The sequence below is a fragment of the Lissotriton helveticus genome, chromosome 9, assembly GCF_964261635.1.
Source record: "Lissotriton helveticus chromosome 9, aLisHel1.1, whole genome shotgun sequence".
Lineage (NCBI taxonomy): Eukaryota > Metazoa > Chordata > Amphibia > Caudata > Salamandridae > Lissotriton > Lissotriton helveticus.
Genome location: NC_136070.1, coordinates 662195168 through 662214370, shown reverse-complemented (window position 1 = coordinate 662214370; position 19203 = coordinate 662195168). Strand labels below are relative to the sequence as shown.

General features: G+C 47.2%; 2 protein-coding genes across 3 annotated transcripts in view; one reads left to right on the top strand and one right to left on the bottom strand.

The window, feature by feature from the left end:
• The window catches only part of LOC144782567 (uncharacterized), a 36668-nt gene extending 27424 nt beyond the window's left edge, over positions 1-9244 (bottom strand). The window contains exons 1-2 of the mRNA XM_078661948.1: positions 8757-9244; positions 6963-8584 (exon numbers count right to left, since the gene is read on the bottom strand). Coding sequence (XP_078518074.1) covers positions 6963-8359 — 1397 coding nt within the window. The 5' untranslated portion in view covers positions 8360-8584; positions 8757-9244. The remainder of the gene's footprint in view (positions 1-6962; positions 8585-8756) is intronic.
• PACS1 (phosphofurin acidic cluster sorting protein 1) overlaps positions 1-19203 on the top strand; it is a 1445983-nt gene that overhangs the window by 1222587 nt on the left and 204193 nt on the right. The gene's annotated exons all lie outside the window — the stretch shown is intronic.

Sequence of the window (19203 nt, the reverse complement as noted above, 5' to 3'; positions counted from 1 at the left end):
CTGGAGGCTGGAAGGCAGGAAACAGAAGTTTTATTCCGACGGAGCAGAACACGTCAAACCAGACAACAGGGTATCTTCTCCAGGTGCTCTAACCGCATCTCTGAGGCCTGGCCTCTTATACACAGGTTTATGGCTTTATTACATTTATGACATCCGTGGTATTGCTTTGAAGTTCACAAAGGCATCTTTGGAATCCCCGGTTCAGGCCCGTTCTCACACATATCTACAGTAGAGGTCCCCACCCAAATCACAGCATGATGGCTATCGCGCAGCTGGACATTCCGCTGGGAACAGGAATGTGGGCGATCGGTCGGATCTAGGGGGGGGTGAAGGCATTGATTAATCCCCGCTCCTTTGATGTGGGGCGAGGTTCTACTGTAGGGGGCAATAAACTGCATCTGCTGAGCTAAGTGATGGCCTGGGGTCAGGCCGGACAATCGGGCAGGGAGGAAGAGGTTATCAAAAGGGCCTGTTCTATGAATGAGATGAAAGAGTGAGGGGGTTCAGCACGGGATGTGGCTCGGAGGCAGGGTCGCGCTGGAGGTGCGTTTATGACCCAAGCAGGAGAGACCGGGGGTTGTCGGGGATGCTTGCGGGGCTGGGGAGTGAGGGAGAGAGAGAGAGGCTGGCTATCGGGAGTGGGCAGAGAGGCCATGGCAATCAAAATGGTCGCTGCTTACGCGCACGTATGGATCTGAAAAGGACAAGATGGCGCCGATAATGTTTACGCCACAATCCAGATTTTAACAGTCCTCCCTTTTCAACATATCTAGCCAGCTTGTCAATTTATGTCTATCCCCATTAGATTACGTATTTCGATATCATATAAAGCGTTCATACGTTCAGTGTCGAAATTCGGAGTCTTAGGGCACATGCAGTTAGCGATGAGTGAGCACAAAGGTGGCAAGCATTGAATACCTAGGCAACACCCACACAGTACCACGACCGGTATCAATATAAATGTAAACAACCTCCATCCCCAGTCCTTCAAAGAACCCCAAAACCAGCTCCCAAGCGACCATCCTTCTTGCTCCTGGTGAATCTCTGAGGAAAGTCTGTGAAGGTGCTCGATTGCTTTGTAAACTGAGGGCGAGTTATCTGGCACGTAGGTGCAACAGCTGGATCCGATGATGCGGCATGCTCCTCCACGGTCAGCTAGAACCACATCTAGAACAAGGCGGTTCTGAAGAGCCACCAGGCGGACTGCCTGAAGCTCGGCCGTATTATTAGTGAGGATGCCAGCCGTGATGTTCATGGTCGTTTCTACTGCCTGGGTCAGGTGTCGGATGGCGCGGCTGTTTGCCATTGGGCCCCACAGAGGAACAAGTCCCTTCACTGCATCCAGGAACTGTGCTCCGGTGGAGTCGGCTTGTTCAATGTCTCTTGCGTGCTTCTGCCGGTGATGGTTTGCTGGGGCCACGTACGTTGGAGGGAGAATGAAGGCGATGTAGCAAGTACCCCCCCAACCTTTTGGAAGCCACGTGTAAGCTTTGGTGCCACAAACAAAGTACATATTCGGAGAAGCAACAAAGGAGGGGGGATCAATTGAGTCCAATGTTCTGGTGATGTGGCAGGAACTGTGGCCCACCAGCTGTGTTCCCAGGCCTTCGAGGCACACGAGGCCCGTGACATTGATAACAGACAGAGCCACAGTCAGAGTGGCAGCAGTTCGTTTCCGTAGGTAGGAGAAGGTGGGTCTGGCTGGGTTATGGAACACCTGCATTTCAACTCGTTCCTTGGCAGGGATGTCCATCTGGAAGGAGGGACCAGAGGTCAAAGGACAAAAGGGAGCAGATGTTCTTCCGGTTTTGTTCAGCCAGAACCCATGGTAGAAGTGTGACACTGTTTGACCAGAAGTGGCGTTGTCCTTGTAGCTCTCTTGCAAGAGAATCAACCAGGCAAGGCAGGAGCCGTGAACTGAGAACGGGGAAGGGATGAAAGGGATGGAGTGTCCGGTAGCATGCGGGAGCAACCCGCAGATCCAGCAGTTGGTGGCGTTGGCGGCAAGGTTGTGTTGGTGCAACAGTTGCACAAAGGAATTGTTCCAGAACTCCTTACGCCTTTCTCGGAGCTGAGGCGAAAGGGAGATCAGGTGATGCTCTTTCATGGTGGTTGGCTGTGCAGTGGTCAGCAATATCTGATGAGCGGGTGCGCTCTCTTCCACGATCCAGAAGGAAGTCATGAGGAGGAGGCAAAAGAGGAGGACAATGAAAAGGGCAATTGTCTTCGATTTGTGTATACTGTCAGTCTTTGGGTTCCGGTAGTGGGTATTTCCGGTTGCTTCCATCATCTTCTTATCTGGCGCTTCCATCATCTTCGAGGTGCTCGGTAGTGGGCAGAACCGCAGACTTAGTTTAGCTTCTCTCCAGGTAACCCTTGGTTGTGTTTAGGCTACCGTTCTGAGATTCAACTCAGTCTGTGGTCTACTTAGCTGAAGCTCCCTCCTTTCGACGCAGGAAATACCCTTCCCTGGATGGCACAGTGGAATCAGAGATTTTTGCGAGTTCGAGTGCCTCGGTATCAGGATAACAGTTCAGTGATGGCCGGTCTTTGTTCAGCAGTTCCTCTTGGGTGCTGACGTTTTCTGTCGTGGCCAGGGTCGAGGAGACCTTCTTACAGTGGTGTGCGTGCAGCCAGTGTCGTTTCCCCTCCACTCGAAGAGCCGTCCGGGTGGTGATCAGTACTTGCCAGGGGCCCGTCCACCGGGGTTCCAGACTCTTCGCCCGTTGGAAATTTCGGATCAGCACATAATCCCCCGGTTGGATATCGTGACCCGGACCCCTGGAAGCATCGGGGATGGCCTGCTGCACCTGCTGATGAATGACAGACAACGTTTTAGTCGATTTGCACAAGTAATCGGACAGTAGGACGTCCGGTACGTCGTGAATGGAGGTCGGTTTAGGGGCAGTCCAGAGGTTCATCGGTCGCCCAAATACAACCTCGTAGGGGGTCAAATGGTGCTTAGTGGGAGTGGAGCGCATCGATAGCAATGCCAGTGGGAGGGCATCTGGCCATTTAAGTCCTGTGGTGGCCACTATCTTCGACAGTTTTAGTTTCAGTGTGGCGTTGTGTCGCTCAACTAAGCCAGCGGATTGGGGGTGAAAGACTGCATGAAACCTTTGTTTTACACCCAACCCTTTCAAGATTAGTTGGATAACTTCAGCTATGAAGTGGGGGCCGTTGTCGCTCCATAGAATTCGACAAAGGCCGTAGCGAGGGAAAAACTCTTTCAGTAGTACTTTGGCAGTGGTCATGGCAGTGTTATCGCGGGTTGGATAGGCTTCTACCCATTTGCTGAAGGCACACACAATGACTAATACATACTTCAGGCTTTGGCATCTTTCTAGTTGGATGTAGTCCATCTGGAGGACCTCAAAGGGATGGTCGGGGACCTCAAACCCTCCCCGGGGTACCACGGTTCCTTTCCCAGGGTTGTGTTGCAGGCAGATAAGGCATTGCTGGACCAGGCGTCTGGCTGAGTCGGGAATTTTGTCGTTGTGCCAGACCCTGGAGATGAGTTCGATCATGGGGGCAGATCCTATGTGTGGGGGGAGTGTGCCATAGTCAGTATGGGGATCAGGTACGAGTCAGGCAGCAACCATTTGTTTGTGTCTTTTATCCGCCAGCAGCCTTCATCGTCTTTCAATCCCACCCGTGCCCATTCAGTTAATTCGGGTGGTGAGCTGGCCATCTGGATGTCCTTAATTGTTTCCCTAGCGTCAGTCCATTTTTCTGCTTGTGACCTGGTCACATACATGCGGGTCGTCGTCCTATTCTCAGCTGTGGTTCGGGCAGTGATGTCGGCTAGTGTGTTTCCCTGTCCTATGATGTCCGTCACCTTTCTGTGTGCTTGGCATTTGATTACGGCTAATCGTTTGGGGAGGAGAACTGCTTCAATCAGGGCGGAGACTAGATCTCCGTGGAGGATGGGCATGCCGTGGGACGTCAGGAATCCCCTTTCTCTCCACAAGAGTCCAAAATGGTGAACCACTCCGAAGGCGTACTGACTGTCCGTGTAAATGTTTGCCGTGGTCCCTGTCGCTATAATACATGCTCGTGTGAGGGCAATCAGTTCTGCCGCCTGTGCGGATCGTTGTGTGATGCGGGCTGTCTCAATTACTGTTCGGGCTGTCGTTACTGCATAGGCAGCTGAGGTGGTGCCGTCGGAGAGTTTGATGCAAGAGCCGTCTACCCATAGCTCTCCGTCAGAGTCTGTGAAAGCGGTGTCTCGGAGGTCAACTCTACTCCTAGTCTGTTCGTCTGTGAGGGTCACACAGTCATGTATAGGGGGGACATTTGGGTCGTTTTCGGGCAGAGGCAACAAGGTGGCTGGGTTCAGTGTGGTGCATCTTTTCAGCGTGATGTGGGGTGCAAGCAGAGTCAGTTCGTATCCAGTCAGTCGGGCGCTAGTCAGGTGTTGCGTCTTAGTCTGGTTCAGGAGGGTGTCAACAGCATGGGGCACTAATACCGTGAGGGAATTCGATAGTACGATCCCCTCACTTTGTCGGATAGAGACAGCAGCGGCAGCTACGGCTCGAAGGCAGGCAGGCAAGGCTCTCGCTACGGGGTCAAGGGTGGCAGAGAAATAGGCACATGGTCGTTGCTTGGGGCCAATAGTTTGAGTCAGGACAGACAAAGCGCACCCCTCCCTTTCGTGAGTGTAGAGAGAGAAGGGCTTGGTGTAATCGGGGGTTCCTAGGACTGGTGCAGAACAAAGGGCGTCTCGAAGTTCTTTGAAGGAAGATTGGCATTCGGGGGTCCAAGGGAGTGGGAAGGGGACATCTTTGGCTAGTAGGGAAAGTAGTGGCTTTACAATGAGGCTGAAATTTGGCAACCACTGCCGGCAGAAGGAGGTGAGGCCTACCAGGGAGCGGACTTGTTTCTGGGTCTTTGGGACAGGGGTTTCTAGAATGGCCTGAATTCGATCGGGTGTAAGCTTTCTCCCGTCTTTGGACAAGAGGTGGCCTAGGTAGGTGACCTGGGGTTGGCAGAATTGCAACTTCTTCTTGGAGACCTTGTGGCCATTTTCTGCAAGGAAGTGCAAGAGTTGGATGGTGGCTGTGACTGCAAGTGGAGTGGTGTCGGCCGCCAAAAGGATGTCATCGACGTACTGTATCAACACCACTCCCTCCGGTAGCTGAACGGCGTCCAGCTGTCTCTTGAGGGCCTGGCTATAGATGCTGGGACTTTCTGTGTAACCTTGGGGAGCTCTGCAGAATCTATATGAGCGGGATTTTAACGTGAAGCCGAAAAGGTAGCGGCTGTCTGGGTGGATGGGGATGGAGAAGAAAGCGTTCTTGAGGTCTATTACAGTGAAGGTGGTGGCGGTGGAAGGAATCAGGGTCAGAATGGTGGCGATATCTGAGACTACGGGGTACTGAGGTACAACTACCTTGTTGACCTCTCGAAGGTCGATGATGAAGCGGTACGCTTTCTCGTCTCCCTCGCCCTGCTTCTTCACAATGGGTAGGATAGGGCTGTTGCAAACATTGCTGACTACTTCCTCTACCACTCCTGCCTCTACCAGGGACTGGATTATCATTACCAATGCCTTCTCACCTTCGGGCGATATCCGATACTGTGGAAGTTTCTGGAGTATCGCATCTTGGCGAACAGTTATGTGCACGGGGTCGATCATCATTCGTCCTACATCAGCGTCAGTTTTAGCCCACAGATACAGAGGCAGAGAGTCAAGTAAGGATGCGTCAGCGTCAGAGATGGAGAACATGTGTCGTGCGGGATGAGGTCTGAGCAAAGTCGGGTTATCGTACAGAATGACTCGAACTCCGTCCTGTGAACACCTGATGGTAGCTCGGAAATGCTTCAGTAAATCAAGTCCCATAATGGCATCTGGGGTGTTGGAGGAAAGCAGAAACGTCGTGTCAGTGGGGTTACTGTCCAAGTCGAAGGAGACCGGTGCGGATAAGGGGTTAGTGGAGGGCGTTCCATCAAAGCCTATTGATGTTCTGCGTGAGCCAGACAAGGGTGCCCTTGGAATCATTCGTTTAGATAACGCACTACGTGTCGCGCCAGTGTCTACCAGAAATGGAGATTTCGTACCTAGGACCTTAGCGGTGACGTAAGGACCTTGCTGGTCAACATAGAGCTCGACTGGATCCCTCCCTTGCCCTAGGCAGTCCTATGCGAAGTCGCGGGCATCGTCACAGTCAGTCTGCTGGCATTGGTTCTGTCGGGGGTGGTCAAAAGTGTTCGGTCTGCCTGATCTGTCATTTCTGGCGTCGTTTGTGTGCCCTCGTCCCTGTCCTTTATTTTTCGGCCCACCCGCTACGTCTTTTGCGTCCCTATTTTTGTAAATTTCTAGCAGGACCGGGCACTGGGACTTCCAATGCCCATATCCTTTGCAAAACGCACACTGGTTCTCATCGAGGTCTGTTCATGGAGCGCCTGGTGCGGGTGTGCGGTCTCTAGGGGGTGAATTTCTATGAGCGTTCGACTGGTAGTTTCCTCTATACTGTTCCCTTCCTGTCGTCACTCCTTGCAATTGAGCAATCATCACTCGTTCTTTCAAATCCTTTTTCTTTTTCTCAGTCGCCCTATCGTTCTCGTTCTTTTGCCGTTCGTAGTATTGAGCCATCGGAAGGATAGCCGCGGGTTTGGAGGCAGCCCAACTACTTTCACTAGTCTGCAGTTTTTACGAGACTTCTGGTGTCAGGCCTTTTACAAAGTTCTGGACGAACAAGTGATGTCCGGTCGCAGATGTCATGTCCTGGCCGCTGTAATCGGAGAACACCGTTTCGAACCGGGAGAAATATTCTGAGGCGTCTTCCTGTGGTTTCTGGCAGCAGGCCGTTACTACCGACCAGTCCACCTTCTTTTCTGGTACTATGGTTTTCAGTTTTAGTACTATTTTGTCTGGTAGGTCTAGAATCGATTTCAAGGGTTTCTGTCCGGGCTCTCGCTGTTTGTCTATGCCATCGAGTTGTGACCAGGTATGTCCGAACAGCTCAAGGTGGTTGACTTTCCGGATTTGCTTCCACACATCAGCTGGCAGACATAGGCCGAAAAACAAGTCGATGTCCGCTAGGGTCATAATCGTCGAACCCAAGGCGGTATCTAATTCTGTGTAGAAGGCAGTGGGGTTCTTTCGTAGATCGGGCAAGGACTTTCGGAAAGTCAGGATGTCTTGCCGATCCCAGGGTTGGTAGACCCAGTTGTACACTACCCTCCCTTTCGCATCTTGGTGGTTAATATCGTCGTGTGTTCCCTGTCCTCGTGAGGGGACCCAATAAGGTGCCGCTTCTCTTATTGGCATCATGGTGTCAGTTTTCTCGGTGTGAGGCTCAGTTGCTGCTGGGGTCGTGGTGTCGGCCTCTAATCTCTGTTCAGTGAGGTGGCGGAAGACTTCAAGCGTGCGCGAGAAGAGGTCCGTCACATCACCCTCGCCCTGTTCTCCAATGTCGACTTTTCTATACAGAGTCGTTAGGCTTTCAGGACCTTTGTTACGATACCGGTCTTCATAGGCGTTAAGGGTGTGGTAACAGAAACGTGCAACAAAGTGTCGTTTGTGGTTATCAGCATATGTATTGCATATATCTGTCACATAATCTTCGCTTTCTTTCCGTTCTACTAGCGTCTTTGCGATCTTATCAATCCCTGCTCGTTCATCTTTATTCAATCGATGGAGCCTAGCAGAGTCTTTCTTCTTAGTTTCGGGCTCATCTAATGTTGCTGCTTGCGCTGCGCTGAGTACAAGGGGCTCGGCCGGCGCGGAGGCCGTGAGGACCGAGGCTCTGGCACTGCTCTCACCTGTGCTAGGGGGTTGCGTGTGTTGCACTAGAGGTTGGGAAGGGGCGTATGGAGGGGGCATGTAGATGATCGGGGGACCAAGCAGTAGATCATCGTTCGTCCGCTGCTTCGAAGGTAGCTCAGGGTACAGCGTAGAGGGTGTTCTAAGGGGACATTGGCTCGATGTCTCGGATTCTTGCTTCAGTCTAGCTCCCTCTCTTTCCTTTATCTCTTCTTTCAACTTGCTCGCAGCTAAATGAGCCGCTTTTCGCAATTCTTTCTCTAGTCTGACTTTGTTTCTTTTCTTTCGTTGTTCCGTCTCCTTGCGCCACATGCCGAAACTATCAAGCATAGTGGGCGTTGTTTTATTGTTACAAAGGGCTGTTTCCAGCACGCTTATTTTTGCGTCATTGAAGGATCCTATCAGTGGCCACTGACTTTCCTGATCCTTTTTAGTATATTTATGCCATAACCTACTATAAGCTACGGCGACTAGTCCATACTTTAAAAACATATCCTTATTAGGGGTGCCTTCCAGAGGAGCTGGATGATCCACCTTTAATAAGCGGTCCGGGCTGAACCAACTACTGGACAATGGGGAGAAGATAGGCATGACGGGTTACAATGGGGACAAAAGTCTGCACTACCTATCCTTTCACTGCTTACAAAGACTAGATGGAATATCTCTATTCCACGTTATTTGTCAGCAGAAAATACCTCCAAAGAACTAAATGTCGAACAATTAATGTCCGTTCAATCAAACAATCAGTGGCGAGAAAGAAATAGGCACGACGGGTTACAACGGGGGCAAAGGCCTGCGTTACCTACCCTTCACTACCTGCAAAGGAGGACAGAATACTTTTATCTTTCCCCGTTTGTAGACAGAGAATTCTCGAGAAAACAATCCTCTAACACACAATGTTCGGGCAAACAATCAATCAGTGGGGGAGAAAGATAGGCCCGACGGATTACAACGGGGGCAAAAGCCTGCGTTACCTACCCTTCACTACCTGCAAAGGAAGAGAGAATACTTTTATTTCTCTCCGTTTGCAGACAGAGAATCTCCAAGAGAACCAACAATTCGGAGAGTAATACTAGTATTTTCCAATCAATCAAATATTTCACAGTTTGTCGTGTTACACGACCTTACCCAGACCGTATGGACAGTTTCCTGTCTTCCGATTCCAGCGCCCGATCGTCCTCTATCTTCTGTCGTGGCACTCCTGATGGTTCCCAGTCAGGACCGTAGATCACTCGAGAGAGGTCTGTTCGGAACTAGTGAAGTTCGGATGATCGGCTGCCAGACGAGGGTCTATCGGGCAGGTGCACTTCCCGATCGTTGCAGTCGTTCACTCCGTCGTCAGGACCTCTCCCACTGGATTCACGTGTCGCTGATGGGCCCCACGTTTGGGACGCCAATTGAGGAAAAAGGGTCAGGCAGATCAGGTCGATTACCCCTTCTCAAGGTTTGCCCGGCGTTAGCCGCCTCTCACCCAACTCTCGGTTACCAAATAAAGAGGCAGGGGCTGGAAGGCAGGAAACAGAAGTTTTATTCCGACGGAGCAGAACACGTCAAATCAGACAACAGGGTATCTTCTCGAGGTGCTCTAACCGCATCTCTGAGGCCTGGCCTCTTATACACAGGTTTATGGCTTTATTACATTTATGACATCCGTGGTATTGCTTTGAAGTTCACAAAGGCATCTTTGGAATCCCCGGTTCAGGCCCGTTCTCACACATATCTACAGTAGAGGTCCCCACCCAAATCACAGCATGATGGCTATCGCGCAGCTGGACATTCCGCTGGGAACAGGAATGTGGGCGATCGGTCGGATCTAGGGGGGGGTGAAGGCATTGATTAATCCCCGCTCCTTTGATGTGGGGCGAGGTCCTACTGTAGGGGGCAATAAACTGCATCTGCTGAGCTAAGTGATGGCCTGGGGTCAGGCCGGACAATCGGGCAGGGAGGAAGAGGTTATCAAAAGGGCCTGTTCTATGAATGAGATGAAAGAGTGAGGGGGTTCAGCATGGGATGTGGCTCGGAGGCAGGGTCGCGCTGGAGGTGCGTTTATGACCCAAGTAGGAGAGACCGGGGGTTGTCTGGGATGCTTGCGGGGCTGGGGAGTGAGGGAGAGAGAGAGAGGCTGGCTATCGGGAGTGGGCAGAGAGGCCATGGCAATCAAAATGGTCGCTGCTTACGCGCACGTATGGATCTGAAAAGGACAAGATGGCGCCGATAATGTTTACGCCACAATCCAGATTTTAACAGAACAGTCAACCCCGTCAGAGGGTTGGATGCTAGCATTAGGTACCTAGACATTGAATAAGCTGACACCCTCCCAAAAATAATGAGATCAACCTAGTAACCCTGCTCAGAGCTATGTGATTGAAGCTTGCACACTTAAAACAGAACCACAGCCCTGGGTAGTCTGCACAGCAGGTCTTAAAATGATATTGCCCAAAGTGTTTACTGGCATATATGAAGAGAGAATACTTGCTGGGTCTACAATGGCTGTACTTCAATTTCGTTTGGCAGGGCAAAAAGCAGGAGAGCACAATTTTCAGAACTGCCAAAGATGGGGTCTGAGAGTCTCATATCTGACTAAATACTACTAGGCCGCACATTTGTGCCACCTAGACGAATGGGCAAAGAAAGATCCGGATAAATCACATGATTGATCACACAGTGAGCACCAGAGAATCAAGGTACATCATGGCTACACCAGAATGCCAACCTGTACAGATTCCCACTAACAAGAGCCATTTTGAGAGTTTTGAATATAGCACCAGATGTAAGCTTACAAATTATTGCTCTTCACGTATCCTATTATTGGTGGTTAGCAAGACAGACTTTTAATGACTAGAAATATACTGACTGGCAATGAGTGAACTATTTAGTGGAGTGGAAATTAAGCATTTACTTGTATTGGATAAGAGTATACCGCTTGGTTTGGCAGATTTAAGACATGCGCAGAGTTCATGGGTGCCTAAAACATAGGAAACATCTCTGTAAAGTGAGTACGCCTTAAATTACATCTGTACGGTAGTACACATGTCAAAGTCTGCGAAGCTTTCATTCAGCCATCCCATCGATTGGATTTCACCCCACGATCAAAGCACAGTCAGCAGCTGCGGGCATGGGCACTTTAATACAGACTCTTCGCTGAAATGGGAAGAGAGCTGTGTATGTTTGCTGAGCATTCTAGCCTCAGAAGCCAAAAAGTATCCATTGTGCATTAAATGCAATCACAATTACATCTATGGCAGTCATTTTTTAAAGTGCACACAAGGCAGAAGGCCACCGGAATATATTGTGTAGGGTATTTTCAAGTTAACAAAAGACGTTATTAATTCATTTGTCTATGTACATTTTCTAGTGCCAACATGCCCCTGCTATGCTACTCGAGAGAGCTGTATGATCAATGAAAAGTACATAGGGACAAATTAATTATAATAATTGAAACCGTTTGAGATAGTTTAGGATTTTATTTGGTTCCTGTTATATAGACCAAATAGTACAGTTTGGTTTTGGTTTAAAGCTCTATTATTGAGCGAAAGCATAGGTAAAAAATATGCTCCAGGGGATGGCTCAGTGAGTTGATCGATCGCCCCGACAAAAGGTGGTTATGGGGTCTAACCCTGGGAAGGCACACTGAATCCTTACAACCTTCTGCTGCGAGTAATTCAAGTACTATAAATCTGGCAACAACATCTACTAGTTAAACCATCCCAGTATCAATGAACTTAAGTACAAAAACAAGTAAATGCAGTGCAGTACAAGTGTGCTGTGGACTGAAATGCACCACATCCCTTCCCGTAGACTGCACAGCACACCGACCAGCACACGTGTTCTCTCCAGCAGAAATAATAGTAAAATATAAACATGCAAAAAAAAGAAAAGTAGGGAGAGGTGCCTGCCAAAAAGTAAAGCAACACTCTCCTGCAAGGAGAAGATGTAGCACAACGAGCAGAGCTGCCTACTGTGGTTAGAGTCTTGGCGCCGGCTCAACATCCTGTGATTCTGGGCAAATCACTTCATCTCCCCAAGCCTAACAAACAAATTAATATGGCCTAGCAAAATGTAACTGGTGCACACATAAAAAGCTTCAATACCTTCTGGCCGAGTTTGCTCCATTTAAAAATGCAACTAAAACGAGTGGAGCACAGGGAAGGGTGGTGAGGGCGCCGCAAAAAGTACAACATAAGCCTGGACAAAAAATGTTTGGATGAAAAACAAGCGCAGGGGACCAAAGTATTTCTTAGGAGCCCGCTACTGGTGCAGCCAAAAGTCATGGCTGCCAAATATCAAGGCTGCCTAGTTTTACTTTTACCTTGAAACAGCTGTGCGGGTGAGGCTCTCAAGCTATATTTAACGAAATAGAGTTTACTTCACACATGGTTTGTGTCTTGCTTCCCTCTTTTTACTGTTGTGAAACTGTAGCCAGGAGAAAAAGGCAATTCCTAATACCAATATCAGAGTCCATTCCTAAGACCACCCGGGAACTCAGATCTTTGTGACCAATGTTCTATTTTCATTAGAACTCCGAAGATGCCTTTTTATTGTGTGGTATACAAAAACAATTGTGTTCAACTTTATCATAAATAGTAAGGTGAAAATGTTGTTTGCCAATTATAAAGTTGCATGTATTTTTCACATATTAAAGGTAGTTCAGTTGTGAGGAAACAAATAGTGACAAGCTTTTAAAACAATGAGCAGAAACTCTTCATTGGTGCACTGCCTAAAACCAACAAGCTGGTAATGTTTGTGTAAACAAAACGGTTGTTGTGTGCGCGCGCGTATTTTTCACATATTAAAGGTAGTTCAGTTGTGAGGAAACACACAGTGTCATGATTTTAAAACAATGGGCAGAAACTCTTCGTTGGTGCACTGCCTAAAATCAACAAGCCGGTAATGTTTGTGTAAACAAAACGGGAGTTGTGTGCGCGCTCACGCGCGAAAGAGATCAGCAACAGAACATTGGAGAGGCACAGCGAGGCGTGCGTGCTTGTGCGCGTAAGAGCAAGCTGGTGGCCGGCAAAAGGCTTTGGTAGCACTTTAAAAACCCGCTTACCAAATGTCTCGCCAGATCAACGCATGCGCTGACTCTAGCGAGACCTAAAACGAACTGGTGATACCATTAGATCCTGATTAAGGAGAGGAAATACTCCTTAAAGGAAAAACTTTGCAGGGCATGCAGATGGGAGGGAGAATCTCTTCAAAATCCTTTAACGATGGAATTACATGCCACCTTAATTTAGAGCAATGTGACACTCTGGAGGGAGTCTCTGTTGGATTGACTGTGGAGAGATAAATATGCCCCTGCCTCTAACCTTTCTGGAGGAAGTTAGTGGGGTGGATTGAGGTGGTGACAAGGTCCCAACAGGCCGAACGCCCAGAGGCAATACTTTTGGTCCTTCGATCCAATGCTGTCCACCCTTTGAATGCTTGGACATGGAAAAAAATATATTGCACAGGCTTGTGGCAGCAACATCTTGGCAAGATGGAGTTCCCCTATGCCTCCCATGGGCACAGTTTGCCTGCAAAGCATGTGATGGCCCGTGGAGTGGAAAAGATTATTGGAACGGCACAAGGGAAGGAATAGGGATTCGAGGAATAGTAGGCAATATTGCTGACGTAAATGGCTAAAGAATTGAGGGAACTACATTGTTTCAATAGATTGGCTGTGCTGAATATTCTTGACAGCAGGGAGCTAGAGCTCTGCAACACTATCAGGAAAAACAGAGCCTTCTTTTAGAACAGTGAGTAGGGACTCATTAGCATGAGTCTAACAGAGTGTCCTCAGGTAGGGGGACAGTCAAGAATACAAAGAATTCTAGGGTATGGCTCTGAGAGGATGGGATGGAAAAGGGTAATCCGCAGTAGATTCTTTGGTGGAGGAACAAGATAGTTTGAGAATTTCAACGGTGGGACTGTTATAGTAGTATCCAAAATCAGGGGGAAATGCAGTGGACTTCAAGTTGGAGGAGAAGTTCTGTCGTTAAGAATTTGGTGGCTGTGGCCAAATTGAATTGTATGTTCGAAAATCAATAAAAACGCATTGAAAACTAAAGTAGAATTAGTGTTGCTTTACCTTATGTACTACCCTGTTTCCTATAAACCCATGGTTTGCCATGTCTGTTGTCTATATATCCATGGCTCTATCACGTTACTCCTTTTTAGATTTTCCTTATTGGCGTACATCTTCAAAGTTGCCTGCTATACCAGACTAACCCTAGATGATTCACTATTGAGATCATCATTGTGACAGTTATAGAGACTGTGGTGTGAACATTAGTCACCTTGTTTCCTTTCACATTTACCTGCATGTCAGAAACTTAATTTTTTGAGAGTCAAAAGTGCTAAGTTTTTTTTTCTTATAATTTACTTCTAATTTCTTCTCAGTACACAAACCTCTAGCATTGCTTCTTATTCCTTCTGGTAGTAGTACTTATTTATTCAGATTTTCTTATCTTTTCTCTAAATGTCGTTGATTTCTCATTCTACTGTAATAAAAATGAGAAAACTTCCTCTTACTACTCTTCTTGTAACACTGCGTTTGATTATATAAATTCCCAACCACTCATCTTTTATTCTTCTTTCCTTGTTACTGAAGCTCAAGTTTACAATTTTCTTAAATGATCTAAACCTGCCATTATTGCTATCAATCAAATACCTTCTTTGGTTCAACTCTTCTTTGTCTTTTTATGCCGTTAAATATCAGTTTAAGGCCTCAGTGTCTTTCATTGCCTTTGTTTTTTAAAGCTGCCACTGTTCTTGCTTTATTGGAAAAAAAGCCTCCCCTAGAACAACTTGATCCATTTAACTTTCACCCTGAGGCATTTGTGGAGCATGTTGTCCACACATAACTACACTCTTTTCTTAATTTCTTTTTTTTTTTTTTTTAATTGTAAAGTTTTTTTTATATATAGCACAAACTCGACCCAAAGGTATTGGAGTGCTATATATAAGCACCAGTTACATTACACAAGGGCACATTAATTTTTAGGACTCGCCTACGCAGCTCGCATGCGCTGCATACGAGGAGACCTTTAGTAATTGATTCACTTTTTTGGGCCAAATACGTGCGCGCATTGCATTGCTTTCAATTGCCACACGTGCACGTTTGGCGATTCCCTTGTGGGAACGAGTTTTGAAACCATCTTTTCGTAATTAACAGATGGTTTCTGCTCGCTCCCGCAAGGGAAACAGGCGCAGGCTCCCTCCTACCTCCCCTCCCCCTGCTGCCTCCTCCTCTCCTCGTCACTTTTTTTTTTTTTTACTTTTGTTTAGTTTCTAGTTACCTACATTTTGAAGTGTGTTGCTTTTATAGCTTCATCTCGAGTTGGTCAGCGTCATGTGGCGGAGAGAAGCCTGTTATTAAAGCCAGGCACACGTCAACCTCTGTGAAAATCTTTCGGAGGCGTTAGTCAATTGCTGCCCAGTATACAATGCCAGCACTGGTATTGCACAACTTTAACCTGTTCAAATTGTAGATATCCGCCCTGCCACGGCTTGTTTAACAGAAAAACCCAATTAGTTGGAAATAGGATGCGCACTTGCCTCACTAAACATGGCGACCTAATCTAGTCATCTCGAGACCTCGATCTTTCACTGTTTCAGTTCAAACACTGTCACAGCACTTGCACCATGCACGCAGTGTTGCAGGATTTTGACGAAACCTGAGCAAGGTACGCACGTGCACCGGGCTCGTTCCGTCTGTTCTTCCCCTGCCTAGTTTATCTTTTAAATCCATCAGAACCGGGGCTCCAGCGTAGTACATACACCGCGGTCAGCATTCGAACTGAGGACGCGCTCTATCTGTCTCAGCTAGCGTTGGATTCCCAGTTCCGTCATCAGCACGCATCGAGGACGCTGTAGCTCATGCGCAGTTTTCGGCTTCCTCCTTACCATATGTGCAGTGTGGCTGTGCCGGGCTGTGAGTTGAGGGCAGAGAGACCACAAACCATAATAGCGCAAGTCGGGTAGAGAGCACGAGGCGCCAACAGCGCCACCGCCATCGGGAAGAAACCGAAAGGAAAGAACAAGGACAGGTAACCACTGTCTAAGTAGATCTCCTTTGACTTTAGCCTCCCTCATCTTGACAGTAGCCTCCCCAATCACCCAAGCTTTGCAAGCAGTGCCAGCCTGTTTGTTCCTCCCTACTGCGTTGGGGGATGACATCCTCATGCTTTTATTTAGCACACGTTTGCCTCCCTCTGCTGATCTTTAAGTCCCCACCCTCTACGAGGACTATCGACATGCGGCCCAAAAGGTTCAAATGAAATATTTAGATTATCTAAGACCTCATAGGTGACGTAGAAACATATGATAGCATTAAAGGAATAGAACCATATGTTGCAAACATGGTTATAGTAAATCAAGATCTCACTGACAGTGTCCACACTCGTGTTGTAAGCGTCGGAAACTGGGATTAAGCATGTTGACTGCGGTGTGAAAAGAATGATTGTGCACCTTTGACACCGTTCAGTGTCTAAACCTTGGACCCAGACAACTGCTTATTATTTTAAGCAGCGTTTATTGGCAAAGTTGCCCAAAGGCAGTGTGATAGGCTCTGGATATTGTCAGAGTTGTGCATACTCCTGCTCTCGCTTTAAAATGTCATTTCTGCTGTCAGTTGGAGCGAGCAAATGGACGTCAATTGAACGTATGCTTGGTACGATTGCTTTATCTTGTTTGGCAGTTATAAATATGAGACAGTTTTCTTCATGTGGTTAATATATAACCATTTGCTCGGTCCACAATTATTTGCTGGAATGTTACAATGCCATCAACGTCTACAGTGTGCCTGAGAAACAGTTTGTGGGAGAGTGGTTTTGTATGTAAAAGTAACCAATAGTAAGATTAACAATGTGCAGGTGATATTTGACTTTAGACTTTGGCTTAGGGTGACAGCTTTTTTTCTTCTCAGCTCTTTTCATTCATGCTACTAATTATTGTAAAGTCTGACAGTTGAGCGATGAGATTTTCGATTGAGTTAAGTAAGCTTGACTGTGTGACCTGACTAACTAATGAAGTTCCTGTAAGTTTTTTAGGTCTTGCTTAGGCAGCGCTTGCGCTGTCTCTTTGAGACATGCTGTATTTAGGTAAGGACTTGAAGCTCCGCCCGTCTTTTCGATTGGCTCCTGTTACTGTCCTTTTAAAATCCTGGCTTTTTATTTGTTAATAGGCTCGGTAGTCCCTCCGTAGTACCTCCTTTTCTCATGTTGTGCCCCAAAAACTATAAAATCTGACAACAAACGTTACCTTGGTAAAGCGCTCTAGGTGGGAAAACCTCTCGAATATACAGGGCAGGCAAACCAAATTTAGGCCTATCTGATCTTAGGGTACACAAGCCATGTTGTGAAGGTGAAACAGTTCTGCCGTTGGGGGGAGGGAGATTAGTGCCTCTCAAATTGTGTCAAAAAAACAGGAACATTACAAAGGAACCTCCAGGACAAAGGTAACAAGCATTGGCATAGCCAATAGATCTCGCCTTTGGGACCTTATAAGTGTTTAGTTATCCAGCACAATATCCTTTGTGCAACAACATTAAGTGTTGCATGGCTAAACACTTATAAGGTCCCAAATGCGAGACCTATTGGCTATGCCAATGCTTGTTATTTTTTAGGCACGGGGAGGGTGTTGTGATTTTCCCAGAATCACAGGAGTTTGAGCCAATGCCGAGACTCAAACCTGGTCCCCAGGTTCCAAAGTCGCAGCTCTGACCATTACACCACATACCCTCTTGTTCAATAGAAACAACCCTTATCTGATCCGTTATGTTCTTGTTTGATGACTGACTCTGCTATTTCCATGTTGGTTATCCCTTCAACATTTTTACATTTCTTTTAATCAGAATTAGGTCTTTTATAGATGTAAAATTGTGTGCCATTTTGTGTGGGCCTAATCTTGGGAAGGGCTTTACCTGTATGAGGTTGTATGTCTGTGTTTGTTTTCTGACATAATGTGCCTGCTGGCAGACAGCTATTAACATGCAAGTGCAGGCTTTACCTATGGTGCTCTGACTTTACTTTATAGACATTACTCAAACTTCCTGGGTAGGAGGTACTTGTGATGCAAAGCAACTAATGGCACTGGGTCTGAAATTTGGGGTTTTTGAACATCGGCTCCCTAAGAAGCATTACTGGGAGTTCCTCAGGTCACTGAATTATTATTTTGCGTATCTTCTGACACATGTCTGAAAATTGAGAATCATGTGGGTTGTAGAATCTAGTTTGTGACTGATTGTGGGAATAGTGAGTAGGGTAGTCATTCTCAATGAGGGAATGGTAGAGTTCTCACTTCTTTCTTCTTTTGATTTACGCTTCAGAGACACTGGACTATAGATATGTTGTGTCTCTAGCATGTACTACCTTCCTTGGCAGCTCTGTTGTCTTGGCTTACTCTAATGTTCTGGTGGAAGGTGACTTCAATTTCCATATCAACGATGTCTCTCAACTGGAGGGATCTAAGTCCTAAATCTGTGTACTATCCTAATCTTTTGACTTGTCCACCACAAATGTAAAGGGATTCAAACACCATATAAAAAAAAGAAAGTCCGGGACTACGTATACAAACAGAAAGGAGACATTGTCCTCCTGAAGGAAACCAAGGTTGATTCTACTCCTATCACTTCACTTAGAAACTACCAATTTTCAGATATAGCCTTCTCAGCGGCGATAGATAAGAAAAATGTGGTCATAACTATCATCTACAAGAAATCCAGAATAGAGTTGGTGTCAAGTCTCTCAGACAGCAGGGGAGATGGATTAGGGGAACCTAGCCAAGAACAACATAAGGTTATTTGTGAGCAACATATATGCACCCACCAAAGATGATCCCTCCTTCTGGGATGAACTCTCCCTGCAAATTAAGAAGTTTCGTGATTCTGCTTCATTCATATTAGCGGGTGAGTTCAACTTGCCTCTTGACCCGACATTGGACAGGAACTCACAGTGCTCCTTCCGACCTAATAAGGGTGGCACAATAGGTGATGCAGTCCTTTGATGCCTTCCCTGATCACAGTGCCCTTGTTACCCATGGTACTTTTTCAAGATGCTTACCTTTGGCCAGAGATGTGCCAATTGTGGGTACAAAGGTACAGTCTAGGGACACAACACAGGCCCTGGGAACCTGATTGGCAGGGACCCAGGGCGCATCAAGTCAGGTTGCATCAGACGTCAGGCCAAATGTGGGGCTAACCATGCAAAAAGGGGCACTTTCCTACACTGATTCTCTGTATATGTTCACCTCCGCACCTAGGACCCATGTATTGGATCTAACTCTATCCTGACAACTAATTACTACCGTCTTACCGCTCTTTTCTAAGTGCTGACATTTGTTTCCCTGTGCATTCACCTTTTAATAGGATATTACCTGCTACCCTACAGGATAATCATATTTTTTTCTTGTATAAGAAACAATATTACAATGATATGTTTGCATGTGTCTTCTGT